This window comes from Mustela erminea, chromosome 1, assembly GCF_009829155.1.
Source record: "Mustela erminea isolate mMusErm1 chromosome 1, mMusErm1.Pri, whole genome shotgun sequence".
Lineage (NCBI taxonomy): Eukaryota > Metazoa > Chordata > Mammalia > Carnivora > Mustelidae > Mustela > Mustela erminea.
Window position 1 is genome coordinate 214,485,439 of NC_045614.1, and position 18,731 is coordinate 214,504,169.

At 46.9% G+C, this 18,731-nt stretch overlaps 1 protein-coding gene across 1 annotated transcript; it reads left to right on the top strand.

Annotated features, from left to right (window-relative positions):
• Window positions 1–1,795: 1,795 nt before the first annotated feature.
• On the top strand, window positions 1,796–17,625 carry GET1 (guided entry of tail-anchored proteins factor 1). The gene is made up of 5 exons (XM_032355259.1): window positions 1,796–2,001; window positions 11,322–11,487; window positions 12,753–12,820; window positions 14,935–15,049; window positions 16,781–17,625. The coding sequence occupies exons 1-5, from the start codon at window positions 1,900–1,902 to the stop codon at window positions 16,852–16,854; spliced, it is 525 nt and encodes a 174-aa protein (XP_032211150.1). The 5' UTR covers window positions 1,796–1,899; the 3' UTR covers window positions 16,855–17,625.
• Window positions 17,626–18,731: the final 1,106 nt, after the last annotated feature.

Below are 18,731 nucleotides of genomic sequence, written 5' to 3' on the forward strand. Positions count from 1 at the left end.
GACTGAAAAATATATATTGGCTGTAGTATTCACTGTTAAAGGCCATACTGTTGAACGCCACCACCCGCCGCCCCGCCCCTCCCCGGACTCCTAGGTGACTTACATGGTGCCTAGTGTTGAGGGACATCAAGGACCCAGGGCAACTAAGCAATTACTCTGGCATCAAGGGGCAAAATAATGATCATAAATACTTTCTGTCTAAAGATTCGATTTCGATCAATAGATCGAAAAGGGGAAATGATGAACGAAAAACTCTAAAGGCCTGGTATAAAAGGAATGCCATTTCTGATTTCTTTCTCGGTCAACACAACTGTAAATAAATTTTGTTTAATCCAGAAACTTGATTTATGGCCTTCCACCCATGCCTTGTACATCCGCTTTGTGAATAAGTAGCCTATAGCAGAACCATCTTGTCCCTAAGCGATTGATCAATGTTCCTGCTTCCTGAATTCCTCTGTGAAAAAACTCATGATTGCTGCCTATATGCTAATCTATAATCTTTTGAGCTTGTACAAGATGTAAAAAGGCATATAAACCTATAAAAACTGATCATTCTCTGGAACACTTTCTTTCCTGTCAGGAGCATGTTTCTCAGGCAACTGTCCTAACTTGGACTGGAAGAAAACTTCCTTACTTTTAGAGATTGGAAAAGGTTTACTCATTTTTTAAAAAAAAGATCTTATTTACTTATTTCACACAGAGAGATCACAAGTAGGCAGAGAGGCAGGCAGAGAGAGAGGAAGGGAAGCAGGATCCCCGCTGAGCAGAGAGCTTGATGCGGGGCTGGGTGAGGGGCTGGATGAGGGGCTGGATGAGGGGCTGGATGCGGGGCTCGATCCCAGAACCCTGAGACCATGACCTGAGCCCAAGGCAGAGGCTTAACCCACTGAGCCACCCAGGCACCCCTGGTTTGCTCATTTTGTGAAGACAGTGTAGAACCACAGTTCCTTGATTCATTTGATTAGAGTTAGTTCTCAAAATCCAACCTTGAGAGCAGGGGGAGCTAAACATCTTTTATTTAATTTTAATTTATTTTTTATTTTTAGAGAGAGAAAGAGCAGGCTTGTGCGCACACACATGGCGGGGGGCGGCGGCAGGGCGGGGCCGAACAAGAGAGAGAGTCCTAAGCAGGCTCCACACTAAGTGTGGGGTCCAGATTTCACAACCCTGAGAGCTTGACCTGAGCCAAATCAAGGTCAGAGGCTTAACCACTGAGCGGCCCAGGCGCCTCCGCTAAATAATCTTTTGCTTTATCTACTATATGCAAACTTGATTGGGATTATTCTGCCCTAAAACCTCGATTCACCTAAACAGGTGGGTTTGTAAACAGTACTTTCTGTTTAATGCTTATTTTTTAGGTATGAAGATTTGTAAATTGTTTAGACTTATTTCAGTGATTTGTTTTGAATTGTAAACTTAAGACATTTTACATATAACCACAAAAAGGTTTTACAGTCACTTGCTACTAGAATTACGGTAGTTTTCCACTTATGGAGAGGCTTATTTTAAAATAAATTCCTCTAGGAATAAAACCGAGTCAATTTAAAGTAAGTACTCATTACGTAATAATAAGAAAAGGCTCGCAGCTAGACGAAAACTGAAGCTGGTGGCAACCCAACCACCAGAGCTGGGAAAGCGGCGGCCAGGGCGGTGGTGGGGAGGGTATGAAAGGCTACGGAAGCCGGAAAGGCCAAGATTTGCCCAGAAAGCGTCCACCAAGACCAAGAAGCAAAGTCTTGCCTCCCCGCCCAGTGCAGCACAGTGCGCAGGCGCACCGGCGCGTTTGCGCGGCCCCCCCCCCCCCCGGGCCTCACTGCGCAGGCGCCCGCGCGGCGTGGGCGCCGGCGTGGTCCCCATGGAGTTACCTTAGCAGAGCCGGCACCTCCGGGAGCATCCGGGATGAGCGGCGCGGAGGCCGACCGCTGGGCGTGGCTGCTGGTGCTCAGCTTCGTGTTTGGGTGCAATGTCCTCAGGATCCTCCTCCCGTCCTTCTCCTCCTTCGTAAGTGGCTGCCTGGCCTTCCCGGGGCCGGTGGGTGGCCGCCGCGGTGCCCGGCGAGCCGGACTGCGCCTGCAGAAGTGTCCGCTTGGGCCGTTCTATTTTAAGATTTTTTTCTTTTTGTTAATTGCTAGCATCCAAAAGTTGCAAAGCTTTACTCCCCACATCCGGACTTCTCGATTCTGAGGGAGGAAGAATGACCTGGCGACAGCAGGCCGCGTTTTCCCGGGGCAGCAGCCCTGAGGCCGGGAGTTCGCAGTGCCCCCTGCCAGCCGGCCGCGCTGGTTCCCGTTATCTCCCGGTCGGCGGAGGCTTCGCGCAGCCCTCGCTGCTGGCGGCCAGCGCCTGGCGCAGCGCGGAGTCCAGGCTTTCCTGGAGGCCGCCGCCTTCCCGCATGGAGTGCCGGAGTGCCAGCCGTGCCAGCCGTGCCAGGTCCCGGGTGGAAGGCTCTCAGGCTGCAGCCGCCTCCACTTTTGCGGTCAGAGGCTGTGTAGACGGAATCTCGGCACTGTGTCACGCTTCCTGTGTTCAGGAGAGCAAAGGGCACCGGGAGCAGCTCTCTCGTGCACTTGGCGGAGGCATGAGTACATTACCTCGTGGCCGGTTGTCAGCTGCTGTAAAATGCGAATGTCATCCCATGTCCCTTTATCTCAAAGGAGGAGTCTGACTCAGAGGGTCACTGTGCATCCAGTTAGTGACCACTGGGGCGGAGACTGATCCTTGGTTGTGATTCTCCTGGTTTTGTCCCTCTGCCTCTTGGAGCTTGGTAATAGGGTTGGAGGCAGGTTTGATGAGGTGTGTGTGGGTTAAGGGCGTCCCCTTTACGCCTACAGCGGGAGTCTGACAGACCTGGAGACCTTTAAGACTGGGTGCGTGCCATGGCATTATTGGGGGAAAATGCCATAATTGGGGGGAATTGCGTGCCATAATTGGGGGAATCTCCCTGCTCTTACTTCCTGATTTACATTGGTGGTGGTGATGGTGGTGTGTGTGAAGGGGGTATTATTTAAGACTAGGCAGGATTTCTCCTTTCTTTATTTTACCAGTATTCATTGAGTGCCTGTTTCCTGTAAGATTCTATTCAAGGACTGTACTACCTGCATTGCCCAACTAAGGCATGGGGAATTCTCTCTTAACCCTTCATTCCCCTTTGACACTGCTAGGTTTTTAAGATGATGTCCCAAGTACTTAGCATTGCATAAAAGACCCTGAAAGAACTGGCTTCTCCATCTTTTTTCTCTTTTTAAATAAAATTTTGGTAAAATACACAACTTAAAATTTACCATTTTAGCCATTTTTGGGTATATAGTTCAGTTTCATTAAATCATTACATTATTGTGCAACTATCACCACCGTCCATCTCTAGAACCTTTCCATCTTCCTAAACTGAAGCTCTGTCCATTAAACAGTAAGTCCCTATTCTTCTTTCAACTCAGTCCTGGCAACCACAGTTCTACTTTCTGTCTCTATGAATTTGACTACTCTGATTATCTCATGTAGGTATTTTTCCTTTTATGCCTGGCTTCTTTCATTCAGCATAATGCCTTCCGGGTCTATCCCTGTAGACCATGGTTGTAGCATGTGTTAGGATTTCCTTCCTTTTTGAGGCTGAATAATATTTCATTGTGTATGTATACCACATTTTGTTTATCCTTTCTTCTTTTGATGGACATGCAGTTGTTTCCACCTTTTGGCTATTGTGAATAATGCTGCTGGAACACTAGTGTGCAAATACTTGTTCGAGTCTCTGCTTTTGGTACTTTTGGGTAAATATCCAAAGTGGGATTACTGGATCATATGGTAATTCTATTTTCAACTTCTGGAGAAACTGCCCAACCATTTTCCATAGCAGCTGCACCATTTTGCATTCTCACCAGCAACGTACAAGGTTCTAATTTTTCCACAAGTTCCAGCACTTGCTGTCTTGTTTTGTTTTGTTTTTATAACAGTCATCCTCAATGGAGGCAAGGTGTGATTTTATTATGATTTTGATTGCATTTTCCTAATGATTAGTGATTTTGTGTGCTTATTGGCCATCTGTGTATCTTCTTTGGAGAAATATCTGTTCAAGTCCTTTGCCCCCCTTTTTAATGGGGCATCAGGTGCTTGTCCATAAGGGAAGGGCATCCTCTGTGGGTTCAGAGTGGGGAGTGAGTGAGTATTTGGTTTGTTGTTGTTGTTGGGTGAGGAGTTGTTTACTTACTGGGTATATGATTTGTAAATATTTTCTCCTGTTCTGTGGTTTGCCTGCCCATCGTTTTTGTCACCTTGGTTCTTCTTGTATACCCCATCCCATTTCACCTTTATTGGAACTGTAAGAAACTAAGTTGCTCAAAGAGGCTGTGTTAGTTTTTTTTTTTAAATTTTTAATTTTTTATTAACATATAATGTATTATTAGCCCCAGGGGTACAGGTCTGTGAATCGCCAGGTTTACACACTTCACAACACTCACTGTAGCACATACCATCCCCAATGTCCATAACCCCACCACCCTTTCCCTACCCCCCTCCCTCCGGAAACCCTTAGTTTGTTTTGTGAGATTAAGAGTCTCTTATGGTTTGTCTCCCTCCTGATCCCATCTTGTTTCCTTTTTTTTCCTTCCCTACCCTCCAAACCCCCACTTTGCCTCTCAACTTCCTCATATCAGGGAGATCATATGATAATTGCCTTTCTCTGATTGACTTATTTTGCTCAGCATAATACCCTTTGGTTCCACCCACGTCATTGCAGATGGCAAGATTTCAATCTTTTGACGGCTGCATAGTATTCCATTGTGTATATATACCACATCTTCTTTATCCATCTGTAGATGGACATCTAGGTTCTTTCCATAGTTTGGCTATTATGGACATTGCTGCTATAAGCATTTGGGTACACGTGCCCCTTTGGATCACTACATTTGTATTTTTAGGGTAAATACCCAGTAGTGCGATAGCTGGGTCAAAGGATAGCTCTATTTTCAACTTTTTGAGGAACCTCCATGCTGTTTTCCAGAGTGGCTGCACCAGTTTGCATTCCCACCAACAGTATAGGAAGGTTCCCCTTTCTCCGCATCCTCGCCAGCATCTGTCGTTTCCTGACTTGTTAATTTTAGCCATTCTGACTGGCGCGAGGTGATACCTCATTGTGGTTTTGATTTGTATTTCCCTGATGCCGAGTGATATGGAGCACTTTTTCATGTGTCTGTTGGCCATCTGGATGTCTTCTTTGCAGAAATGTCTGTTCATGTCCTCTGCCCATTTCTTTATTGGATTATTTGTTCTTTGGGTGTTGAGTTTGATAAGTTCTTTACAGATTTTGGATACTAGCCCTTTATCTGATACGTCATTTGCAAATATCTTCTCCCATTCTGTTAGTTGTCTTTTGGTTTGGTTGACTGTTTCCTTTGCTGTGCAAAAGCTTTTGATCTTGATGAAGTTGCAGTAGTTCATTTTTGCCCTTGCTGCCCTTGCCTTTGGTGATGTTTCTAGGAAGAAGTTGCTGTAGCTGAGGTCGAAGAGGTTGCTGCCTGTGTTGTCCTCAAGGATTTTGATGGATTCCTGTTTCACATTGAGGTCCTTCATCTGTTTTGAGTCTATTTTCATGTGTAATGTAAGGAAATGGTCCAGTTTCATTTTTCTGCATGTGGCTGTCCAATTTTCCCAACACCATTTGTTGAAGAGACTGTCTTTTTTCCATTGGACATTCTTTCCTGCTTTGTTGGAGATTAGTTGACCATAGAGTTGAGGGTCTATTTCTGGGCTCTCCATTCTGTTCCACTGATCTATGTGTCCGTTTTTGTGCCAGTACCATACTATCTTGATGATGACAGCTTTGTAATAGAGCTTGAAGTCTGGAATTGTGATAACACCAACTTTGGCTTTCTTTTTCAATATTACTCTGGCTATTCGAGATCTTTTCTGGTTCCATATAAATTTTAGGATTATTTTTTCCATTTCTTTGACAAAAAAATGGATGGTATTTTGATAGGTATTGTAGTAAATGTGTAGATTGCTTTAGGTAGCATAGATATTTTCACAATACTTATTCTTCCAATACATGAGCATGGAATATTTTTCCATTTCTTTGTGTCTTCCTCACTTTCTTTCATGAGTACTTTATAGTTTTCTGAGTACAGATTCTTTGCCTCTTTGGTTAGGTTTATTCCTAGGTATCTTATGGTTTTGGGTGCAATTGTAAATGCGATCGACTCCTTAATTTCACTTTCTGTCTTGTTGTTGGCGTATCCTGACACTTTACTGAATTCCTGCATGAGTTCTAGCAGATTTGGAGTGGAGTCTTTTGGGTTCTCCACATAAAATATCATATCATCTGCAAAGAGTGATAGTTTGACTTCTTTGAAAGAGGCTGTGTTAGTTTGGTATTCCTCCATGAATCGTTTGTAATTTCCTCTTGGCGGGGGGAGAGGAGTCTGTGTTTGGGGTATGGCAGTGGCTGTAAGTAAGAGCTGTCATCATCCTGCTCCTTAACCAAGCTTCCAACACACTGGTGCTCGGCAGCTAGGACACACTCACCAAGGGTTATTGCTGCAGTCTGGATGCACATGAGGCTGTGTCCCTGGGTGTTACTCATTTAGATGAAAAAGCACCGTGTTCACATTCTGTGCTGCTTCCACAGGATGTATGACCTCTGTAACCTCAACACAGTTAGCTTTCTTGAACCTGTTTCCCCTTGGTTCTAACGCTCATTGTCAGGGTCATCACATATACTTACCTGAGCAGAGATCTGTACCGCCTGGGCACTGGGTTTGTGGTGAGGGTCAGGGTGAAGCCGTATGGAACGCTCTTCTCGTGAGCAGGGTAAGACGCTGTTTTTTTTTTTTTTTTAAATTTTTAAAATTTCTTTTCAGTGTACTAGAATTCATTGTTTATGCACCACACCCAGTGCTCCATGGAATCCGTGCCCTCCATAATACCCCCACCTGGCTCCCCCAACCCCTCCCCCCCACTCCCCCCGCCCCTTCAAAACCCTCAGATTGTTTCTCGGAGTCCATAGTCTCTGACGGTTCATCTCCCACTCCAATTTCCCGCAACTCCCTTCTTCCACGACCATTAGAGGCTGCCTGTTACAGGTCCTTTTGGAGGACCTAAGTGGGGAAGACCCCTGAGGAGAAACGAAGCTTGACTGGGAATGGGCCACGTCCTCCTACATCGAATACAGCATTCTTCCGGTGTTTCCGAAGCGTTTTCCACTCAGCCAGTAGGAATGGGGGGCGGGGCGGGGTGGGGTGGGGGCGCACCATCCCGTTAGTCAGGTAGGCCGGTTGAAGCCCTTGAATCAGTCTCTTAGGTATCACAAGTCCTCTGTCTAGCAAAGCCTTGCAGGGTCCTGGGAGGGGACCTCAGCTCAATACTGCGGTGGAGTCGGGGGCCGGGATGAGGACTCCCAGTCCCGGTGCTGACTTGGTTGGACTTTTCCTGAGAGTTCTTAATTCTCTTCAAGCTGGTCATAGGGCATGTGGATGGGAGGGCCTAGCTCATTTACTAAGTGAACCAGGACTTTCTTCAACCAAAGGCAGAGAACGAGGGAGACGGAGATGCCCCAGCGAGCGCCGCTGTGGACGGCTATAGGGAGGTGTACTGCGCAGGCGCCCGGGCCTAGCAGTGGCGGAGGGCGTCCTGGCGAGCTGTGTGCACTGCGCATGCGCTCCGGGAACGCTGGTGGGAGGCGGGGCGTAGGGAGGCGCCCTACTCAGGCGCCCCACTCAGGCGCCCCACTCAGGCGCCCCAGGATTAACGTGGCTGAGAGTGGGTGCTGCGCTGGGGTAAACAGCTCCCCCCATCAAACCCTGGGCACGGACCCCACGCAGGTTGCCCTCTGGGATTTGGTTTGTGGGGTGACTACCACCTTCATATTTGATGACTTTGAAATTGCCTTCACTTTTTGGTCTAAAAAGTAGCCGCCTCCCTCTCCCTCTAGGGGCCCAGGCTTCCGAAGCCAGGGAGGCCAGGGACGGACACTGCAGGACCTGCCTCCTGCTGTAGGGGCCTTCCTGAGACCCTCCCCTCTTTGAAAACAGTCGCCTGGTGAGTTCCTCCTGGGACCACCAGGCGTGAGGATGGCCCCCAATTGTTATTTGTGGGGGTAGTTGGGGCAGTGGGGGTTGAGTGCACATGCGCAGTCGGGACCTCGTGGATGGGGTCATCCGGGTGCGGGGGACCAGTGCGGTGAGGAGGGCTCCTAACTCGGAGTCCTCGTGTGGGTCTGTAGTTTCGCCGGAGCCTTGGTCCCTTCTCGGGATGAGCAGTGTGTCGCCAGTATTAGGAACACATCTAAGCAGGCCACCCCAGCATGTCATTCACCTAGTGTCCTCTGTGTTCCAGGAGGGACTAACCTTTGGGCTTAAATGTCATTATACTTTAATTTTCAGATGGGGTCTAGTCCAGATGCCAGCCATTGAGTGGCGGAGTGGGGTTTGATTCTTCCTGGGTGTGACTCCAAGTTCAAACCGTAACATTTTGTCTATTCGGAAAGGGGTTTGGGACTTGGACAGGATCTCAGGGTGAGTCTGGTAGGACACTATGAGCTCATGCAGGCTGGCAGCCAGTGTCTGGGGGACAAGGGTGACAAGGAGGATCGGTTCTACCCTTGTTTTCTCCCTAGAGTCTTCCACTGCTTGTCATCTTAATACGAATTTTGGGAAAACTCGTTTTCTGCTTGAGGATTCTTTATGGACCCATCTCCAGGTCTTTGAAAAAGCTGTACCCCACAAAGCTTATGTGTTTCTATCAAGTGAGAGGTTTAAGGTTCTGGAAGGTGCTTTTGAATACATAAGGAGGTCAGAGGTTTATTTTTGTTTGAAAAATTAATATTCAGAACACTTAAAATCCCTTTAGATTTTACTATTTAATTCATAATTCTGGTACATTTTAACTGTCACTTATAAGGAGGTCTTGGATTAATATTGGTACCTATTTGCAAATTTAAATACTTCCAGATATTTTTGTGTACTTGCAGACCTAATTTAATCATTTTCCCTCCCAAGCAGTACAGTTGTCTAATTTAACCATAAGATTCTAAGCTCCTCCACAAGCTCATTTTCCCACCCTCACTCACCTAGTCCTGAGTAAACATCTTTGGTCTTCTTAAAAAAGTTTTTTTGGGGTGCTTGGGTGGCCCAGTGGGGTAAACCTCTGCCTTTAGCTCAGGTCATGCTCTCAGGGTCCTAGGACTGAGCCCTGCATCCGGTTCTCTGCTCAGTGGTGAGCCTGCTTCCCTCTCTCTCTGCCTGCCTCTCCTCTTACTTGCAATCTCTGTCTCTGTGTCAAATAAATAAAATCTTCAAGAAAGTTTTTTTTTTTTAAAGATTGTATTTTTTTGACACAGAGACACCAAGAACAGGAACAGGAGCAGGGGGAGGGGGAGAAGCGGGCTTCCCGCTTCCTTGGAGAAGGGCTTCATTGCGTAGGTGCTAAAGGCTGCTACCTCAGAGGCTGTCCTGGGAACCCGCACTTATGCAGGCGCCCTGGGACACCCGTGATGGGGCATGGCTCCCAGCTCTATCTGAAGCGTTGCTGTGTTGTGTAGAGGGGACCCCAAGCCGAGGGACGAACCCAGTTATTGTGCACTTGCTATGTGCCAGTACACTTATATACGTTATCCCCTTTCATTTTTTAAAAAATTAATCTGTTTTTTAGAATTTTGAAACTAATGTGCCAAAAAGGTATGCATACAGTACAAAGAACTGATTTTGTTTCTTGAAAACAAGTTGTCAACCTGGGCCCCTGCATTCCCCGACACATTACTGTATAAACAGGTGTCTTATCCACAACTTAGCCATCAGGAACCTTCCTCCTGACCTGCTCCGTTCCAGGCAAGGTCCTTTGTAGCAAAGGGTTCCGGTCAGCACTGTGCATTGCACACACTTGATGCATCTCTCGTCTGGAAGGCTTCCCAGTATGGTATGGCTCGTGTTTCTGAATATGGCAAGGGCAGTGAGTTTGCAGGATGGCCTTCGTACACCTTTGTCCGGTGTCACAGAAGGGATGCTGTGTTCTCGCTGCATCGCATCTGACCCCGTGGGACGTTCACTCTTCGCTGGGGGTGGGTCCCGAAGGATTTCTGCGTTCCCTGCCCCCCACAATCCCCGCTTGCCCTTGCTGTCCGACGTTGCTGAGGCATCCTGGCCTGCTGCCGGGCGCCACCTGGTGGCCACTGCCATCTGTCTTTGGCTCCAGCTGGCGGGTGTCCCCACAATTGTATGCGAGGGTGGGGGGCATCAGGAGACGTCCCATGTGGGGGTCTGGCTTTTGGAGGCTCTTTTTCACAAACATTTACATCTATATTTCTCTATCTACCAAAAACCACGAGTTCACACCATGCCTCCGATTCTTTTTTTTTTTTTTTTTTTTTTTAAAGATTTTTATTTATTTGACAGAGATCATTAGCAGTCAGAGAGACAGGCAGAGAGAGAGCGCGGGGTAAGCAGGCTCCCTGATGAGCAGAGAGCCTGATGCAGGGCTCGATCCCAGGACCCTGGGATCATGCCTGAGCTGAAGGCAGAGGCTTTAACCCATTGAGCCACCCAGGCGCCCCCATGCCTCCGATTCTAATTCAACACTTCAGCATTTATTCTGGTTCTCCTCATCCATATTTCTAACCCCCAGTTCTGATAGTGAGAAAACAGGCTCCCATTATATTCAGTGTGTTTACTGTATTTGATCAGACCTTTGTAATTAATCTCGCATCCCCACTGGGGCCTCCTCCTCCCCACCCCAGTGGCTGCTGGTCCCACTTGGGCTCTGACTCTGCTGTTGGCTGGGTGCTTTCCTCTTATCCTGTATGCCTCTTACTCTGACACCTATGCGGGGCTGCCCTTTCTGGAGATGCTCATATCACATGCTTGCCTCTATCCTCCCTTGCCAGGGTGCCCCTCTATGGGAATGCCCTCCTGACGGTGCTTGGGATTAAGTCCTCTGGCTGGGCTACCCCCTCCTCACTAGCACTGTCCTTTTCCTCTGCCTACCTAATTCAGGACTAGATTCTTCAGGAAGGGAAGAGAATGTGTGGTCCTTGTTACCTGAATGATGGCTGGAATTGGTTTTATAATCACAGTTTTATCGTTATGGTGAAAGATCCAGACATTGTGCTGGAGCGATCCATGGGCATGTCTGCAAAAGGAAAAGTATAATTTGACTGGTGATTCACATCGGAGGCCGTTTTTGTCTGTGGTGGTCCCAGAGGGCAGCAGCAGAACTAGGCCACAGAGGCTGGCTGTGCAGGTCCAGAGCAGCCTGCCCATCTGGAAGCAGCAGCACTAGGATGGGGTGGGGGAGGTGTCCCCCTGTGGGAAGGCGCTGACCTCAGCTGTCCACTCTGCCAGATGTCCAGGCTGCTGCAGAAGGATGCGGAGCAGGAGGCCCAGATGAGAGCAGAGATCCAGGACATGAAGCAGGAGCTCTCCACCGTAAACATGATGGATGAATTCGCCAGATATGCCAGGCTGGAGAGAAAGATCAACAAGATGACGGATAAGCTTAAAACTCACGGTACTTGTTTCACCTGTAGTGCGGAAAACTTCATGGGAGCTGAGGAATAGAGAAGTCTTTCTGTGAAGATTGGTAGAACATGCGCTTTGATTCTTAGATGTTCTAAATGTTGAGAGGAACTTCTGAGTTTGTCCAGAAGAAACTCAGTAGTCATGATTATTGTCTCTTTGTCGGTGAACCTTTGTTTCCTAAACACAGAAACAACTAACGTCCTTTTAGCTTTTTTTCTTTAAAGATTTATTTTTATTTTTATTTTTTAATTATTTGCCAGAGAGAGAGCAAGCGAGTATACACAGGCAGGCAGAGAGGCAGCAGAGGCAGCGAGAGAAGCAGGTTCCCGCTGAGCAAGGAGCCCGATGCAGGACTCGATCCCAGGACCCTGGGATCATGACCTGAGCTTTTTTTCATTTCTGTAGGTAGACATTTTGAAATTCAACACTCCCCCCCCCTTTTTTTTTTTTTTAAGATTTTATTAATTTGTCAGAGGGACAGAGGGCGCACAAGCAGGGGAAATGGAAGGCAGGGGGAGAAGCAGGCTCCCTGCTGAGCAGGGAGCAGTTCGCAGGGCTCAATTCCAGGAACCTGGGATCATGACCTGAGTGGAACGCTTAACTGACTGAACCACCCAAGTGCCCCTCAACACTTTTCGAGATAAGCCTAGAGCAAGTGTCATAGTGGATGCCCAAGGGCTTTTGTGGACACTCACAAATGTGCCCAGAGTGTCCTTATCTGAGAATAGACTGACACGGTCACGGTCAGGTCTTGTTCATTACTGTGTTGGCCACTGTCCCTAACACTCTTCTATGACGAAGACATTTCCACCCGTGTGCTGCGAATGCGCACTGAGAGAGAGCTGCCTCCAGGCTGGTAAGACATGCAGAGCTCCCCCGCGTCCCCTAGGCCCAGGACAAGCTAGGCTCCCACATGTGGGTTAGCGTACAGTGTAGACAGGGAGACTGGGGAGCAAATGTAGTCCTGTTGGTAAGTACACTATAAAAAGAATCTCTGATGTAGACGGGTAGTTTTAAGGGTGTTCAAAATTAAAGCTTCAAATCTTACAATCTGTGTGTGATTCTGTTTTAATGCATGGCATCATGTGTGGCTTTTAAGAAATTCTGTTTTCTGTTTTCTAAATATACTGAACAAATGTTATACAACATGATTAGAAGCTATTTTATAGGAGGAGAATAACATTTCTGTGTCTTTGAGTATTTTCCTTTATTTTCAGGACTGATAGAATGATTTCATCCTGTTTTTCCTTTCAGTGAAAGCTCGGACAGCTCAGTTGGCCAAGATAAAATGGGTTATAAGTGTTGCCTTCTATGTATTGCAAGTAAGTGTCCTATTGTGTCACCTGGGGTCGTTAAAGTTGTTATGGACTGTCCTCCAGAACTGCGGCCACCAGGATCCAGGTCCAAGAGTTCAGGCTTTTTCCACTTTCCGTGGCTGCGCTGCGTGATCCTGCCAGTATGGAACTGAACGCTGTGCATTTATAAGTTGGACTGAAGGAAGGCCTTTCCCTCTCTCTGTTTTAAGTTGAAGTATAATTAACATACAGTGTCCTGTTAGTTTCAGGTGTACAGCATAAGGAGTCAGTAATTCTCTGCGTTGCTCCTTGCTCACCGGGATGACTGCGATCCCCGCCCCTTACCGCGCAGCGTGTCCTGATGATACTGACTGCGTCCCTCTGCTGTGCTTTTCACCTCCATGACTGACTGACTTTGGAGCTGGAACTTTGTACCTCTTAATCCCCTTTATGTGTTTCCCCCATCCCTCTATTTCTCTTCCCTCTGGCAGCCATCAGTTTGTTCTCTGTATTCATAGTTCTGCTTTTTCTTTATTCCTTTCATGTTTTAGAGTCTGCATGGGAGTGAAGTGGTCCGGTGTTTGTCCCTCTCGCGTATTTCACATAGCGGTGTGCCTTCTGGATGCATCCCTGTTGTTACAGACAGCAAGAGCTCATCCCTTTTGGTGGCTGAGTAGTGTTCCGTGTGTGTGTGTGTCTGTGTCTGTGTGTAAATATATATAAATACACAGCCTCATCTTTATCCGTTCGTCTGTCATGGACACGGGCTGCTTCCCCGTCTTGGTGACCGTAAATAATGCTGCGGTAAGCATAGGTGTGCATGGATCTTCTCCAGGGACTGTTTTTGTTTTCTTTGCGTGAGTATCTGGTAGTGGAATGACTGGGTCCTATGGTATTTCTATTTTTAACTTTCTGAGGAACCTCCGTACTGTTTGCACAGTGGCTGCACCAGCTTGCGTTCCCGTCAGCAGTGCACGAGGGTTCCAGGGGAGTCTGTCTCCTGAGTTGTGAAACATTGGGGTTTTTTAGCACATGGATGCTGACGTAGCTTCTCTGGGACTCTTGGGTGGTGCCGTTACTCCAGTGCAGCTTGGGGAGCTTGTGGGGAAGTGAGAGAAGCTTCTTTAGATTTTGTATTTGCTAAGATGGTCAGTTAGGATCATTGCTTGTTACATGGCACACAGACATGGAAACTGCTGCTCACTGTCGAGGTGAGGACCCACTGTGCTCATTGCAGTCCAGTGCTGTTGGTCCTCAGCAGTCCCGTCTGGGATAAGAGAGTTCCTGGGGAGCTACTCCTGTTGCTGCTTTCCTCTGAGGTCGTGGCCATGCTGTGTCCACGCTTGCGGCTGCTGTCAGTGACTCTGGGTTTCCGCGCTGCGTGTGGTCCTCGCTGCACCAAAGGCCTCGAGTCAGCCCTGCAAGCCCAGGGTGTCTGGGTTCAGTGATGTACACTCGACCTGAGGTCCTGTCGCTTTGACACCGGTTAGGTTTCCCAGGGACAGGATTGAAGCCAGACTCCCTCTTTTAAGTCTTCTCATTTGAGTGGCTTCTCCAAGGCACGGGACAGGTGAAGGCAGCGGAAAGGATGCTTCTGCTTCGCTGCCACTGTTTAGACTCAGGGCTCTGTCCACACGCAGATGCCAGCCCTGTGTGTGTGTGTGTGTGTGTGTGTGTGTTGGGGGGGTGGAGAACGGACTGTTGTTTCAAGGATTTTAGGCATGAGATTGCTGTTGTCACTAATAAGGTATCTTTATCATAGGCTGGCTACTTAAAAGAGATGCTCAGTGAGAAAAGAATACTTTTGTTATAGGAGACTGTGGTTAATTTATCAGCTAATATCAGCTAATTAATAGTGCATATTTATTATTCAGATTAAAACAGTAAAGTGGCATTTCAGTAAGAAGGCTTGGCAGCAGTTTGTTCTAGATGTCCTGTGAACTGTCTTTAATCAGACCCTGTTTGGGGTGCTAGCAGGTCGGTGGCAGTGTGGATGTGTCTGTGTCCCGCAAGAACTGCATTGCTGGGGCTTGAGGTCATCGGCTCAGAGCATCTCAGTGTGTTGGTCGGTTTCTCCTCTGTCTCGGATTACTGGGCATGTGGCCAGCAGGTGGTTGCACTCATCCGCACTGTCCCCGCAGGCTGCCCTGATGGTGTCGCTCATCTGGAAGTACTACTCTGTTCCCGTGGCTGTGGTGCCCAGCAAATGGATCACGCCGCTGGACCGCCTGGTGGCATTTCCTACTAGAGTTGCAGGTAAGAGTTTTCTGGAGCCCAGAGCAGAAGTGTACGGCTAGGCCTCTGTAGACATGTGGGGTACGGGGGAAGGAACCCACGCTCATCTGTTCACTAGTGAGTAGTCCTTTGGGTCTTGGCCTCACACAAGGCTCACAGTGAAGACACAGGTCTGGAGAAGTTGCTTGCCTTATCCAGTGTCACCGAAATGTTAAGTAGCAGAGCTAGTCTGGGTCTGCTTACAGAATGTCCCGTACCTTGTCTGATATCCTGGTTGTTGAAACCCCCATCTCTAGGTCCTAGGTTCTGTGACCTCTTCATTTCTTTTGCATGGCCTCTCTGCTGCATTTACTGCTATTGGCCATTCTTTTATTTTTGAAAGGTAATGATATCCTTTGGGTGTTAAAAGTAGAACATAATCAGACACCTGGGTGGCTCAGTGGGTTAAGCATCTGCCTTCAGCTCAGGTCATGATCTTGGGGTCCTGGGATCGAGTCCCGCATCAGGCTCCCTGCTCAGTGGGGCATCTGCTTCTCCCTCTCCCTCTGCCTCCGCTTGTGTGCAGAGGCAAATAAGTAAAATCTTTATTTTAAATAAATAAATGAATAATAAATAAATAAATAAAAATCTTTGAAAAAAGTACATATTGTAGAATGATTAGAAATATAAGAATAATTTAAAAACATCTCATAAGCTATAGCTAACCTCACTTAACTTTGTGGTACATTTTCCACTCTTTATTTTTTCCTATTTATTTTATACCACTAAGATCATCTGGCACGTACAATTTTATTTTATTTGTTATTTTTAAAAAAGATTTTATTTATTTTTTTGACAGACAGAAATCACAAGTAGGCAGAGAGGCAGGCAAAGAGAGAGGGGGAAGCAGCTTCCTTGCTGAGCAGAGAGCCAGATGTGGGGCTCGATCCCAGGACCCTGAGATTATGACTTGAGCTGAAGGCAGAGGCTTAACCCACTGAGCCACCCAGGGGCCCTGGTACATAGAATTTTAGACCCCTTTTTACTTTATATTGTAAACCCTTTCCTATATCAGTAAACTTTTAAGGAATTTTGAATAGCTGCTGTTCATTGGGATATATCATGATGTACTAATTCCCCTGATAGAAGAGAGTATTTAGGTCCTAATTCCTTACTGTCAGGAATAATGCTGCATGTCACTCAGCCTTTGGTTGTGATCTGTTGCTGGAGGTGAATTACTGAGTGAAAAGGAGTGACTGCTTCAGAGATCCTGGTTTCACTACACCCTCCACCCTGCCTCCACCCAACCTTGTGGGCACCACTGCCCGCCGGTGGGCTGTCAGTGCCGCTGACTAGGAGAGCTCGAGGACGCCCTTCCAGGCATCTAGAGAGCCACTGGCCGCTCCTGCTGCCCGACTTCCTGTCTCTCCGTCACCAGCTGGGCCAGAAAGGCATGGGTGGATGCTGCTCTGTTTATAATGGTTTTTTTAAGAAGGAAAAACAAATAGTCATACAGGGTAGTTTTACTGTTTGTTAATATCGTATGTAACAATGCACATCCTTCTGGCAGTTGTCCTGCGGAGTTCCTGTTTAGGAAGGAAGGCAGCCCTGTGCATCAGTAGGATGTCTGCTGACTCTGATCGAGGAAACACACACCTAGTTTTCCTTAGGCGAGCACTGCTGCAGAACGCTTGACTTCCTGTAAATTAAAGGTAGCAGAAATGCGGGCAGATCGTAGGCGTGCTCTCTTACGGTGAGCTTCTCCATTTCCAGGTGGAGTTGGAATTACCTGTTGGATTTTAGTCTGTAACAAGGTTGTGGCGATCGTGCTTCACCCTTTCAGCTGAGAGAAGACGAATGCAACTATGACATTTTAGAGAATGGATTTCCACTGAGATGGTTAAAAATCTGATTTATACTATTTTTTTTGTAAGGAAACTAAAGCACACAGGTTAGTTTTTTTGTTGAATGCGTTCTTGGATTTCTTGTGAGATACGAGAGTCATGATTTTGTACACTTGTCACCGAGCTGGAAGGCCGGGCTTTCGCACATGTGACCTGGCCATCAAGTCCCGGGTTTGTTACAAGATGGCACCTGGGCATCCACTTATTGGGGGGTGCACCGTTGGCATACTTTAAAGGTCACATTGCCATCCGGAGAATCAAAGTTTTCTAACTTAAGTACCTTAAAGACTTTGCACTATTTTTATTCCAGATTAGAAAGTGATTTAAATTTTAAAACCACTACCAGAATTTTAAGTCTCCCATAGTACTACTAAAAGAATAACACTAATTGACATTGCTTGTGTGGTTTTTCTTTCTGTTTAAAGGATCATTTGTGGGATGAGCCGTTGTATAGTGTTATCTACTTATTTGAAGTTGTTAATTTTTCATTGTGTTTTATAAATGTAGTCATGAGATCATAATGCATTATTTGAGGCTTGAATTGTGTTTTATATTTAAAGCATTTCAGATGAAGTGTGTTTTATAAGCACTTAATATTTATGCTCTGTAGAATGGAACAAAGTTAACAAAGATTTCTGACTAAATTAATTTGAGTGGATACATTTTTTAAAACACTTTTTTTTTACTGTCTTTTTTTTTTTGAATTCTAATTGACACATAACATTGTATTGGTTTCAGGACTATAACATAGTGATTTGATATTTGTATACACTGTGAAATGATCACCACAGTAAGTCTGGTTTCCCCATGTAAAACACTCTTTTTAATTAAAATTTTTGCAAGGGCTTGTGTGACTCTTCCTTACAGCCGCTTACTTGCTATGACGTTTGTAACTGTGACAAGTGACAGAGGCCTTTCTTTAACTGTTAACTCGGTTGGCTGCAGCTCCGTAGAGCTACATTCTGTCCCTGGTTTTTCAAAGGTCCTATTTGTTTTTTTGAGTTCCCTGTCGATCTGACAAGTAGCTCATTGTTAATTCCATGAATTGTACGAGAGACAGACAGCGTGCTGTGGTGCGTAGTTCTCATCCTCAGAGTGGGTCGGGCTCTTCATTCAAATGTCTCCAGCCCAGGCTGACTTAGTTTTAAGAAAGGATGTGGAACAGAGGTCACAGGAGCATTCATAGCAAAAGCATCAGAGGGTTTGCGTGGGCCACGCAGGCTGGGAAGGCTGCCTGATGAGGCGAAGGCAGCAGCACGAGGAAGCTGTGGGGTTCAGGCGCACGACACCCTGCGTTACCACCATGAGTGAGCCGCCGGCATCAAGGGTGGGGTGTGCAGTGAACGGTTGGTTGCCACACAGGGTCCACCCAGGGACATCCTTGGATCACTAATCCTCGTCCAGTCTCCCTGCCAAGACCCTTCTTGATCTCCTAAAGATCCATTCTTTCAGTTAACACTCAAGGAGTTTTGACAAAGCTCTCTGAGGCTAGAGGAGAAGACGTACAGTTGACAGCTGGGGACCTTCCCACACGTAGCAGCAGTTGACGAAGACGAGACAATGGACATGTAAGTGTTCTTCATGTTTTACATTGTGGTTTTTCAAAAATGTTATTTGTTTTTAAATAGGTAATAAACATAGTACTGGATTCAAAAGCTACAGAAAGGGGTACAGTGGAAAGGAGCTCTTCTGACCCTTGACCATTGTGTTGCCCCATCTTCTGTGTGTGTGCTGAGCCTCCCCTGCAGTCTGTGTGTGTGCTGAGCCTCCCCTGCAGTCTGTGTGTGTGCTGAGCCTCCCCTGCAGTCTGTGTGTGCTGA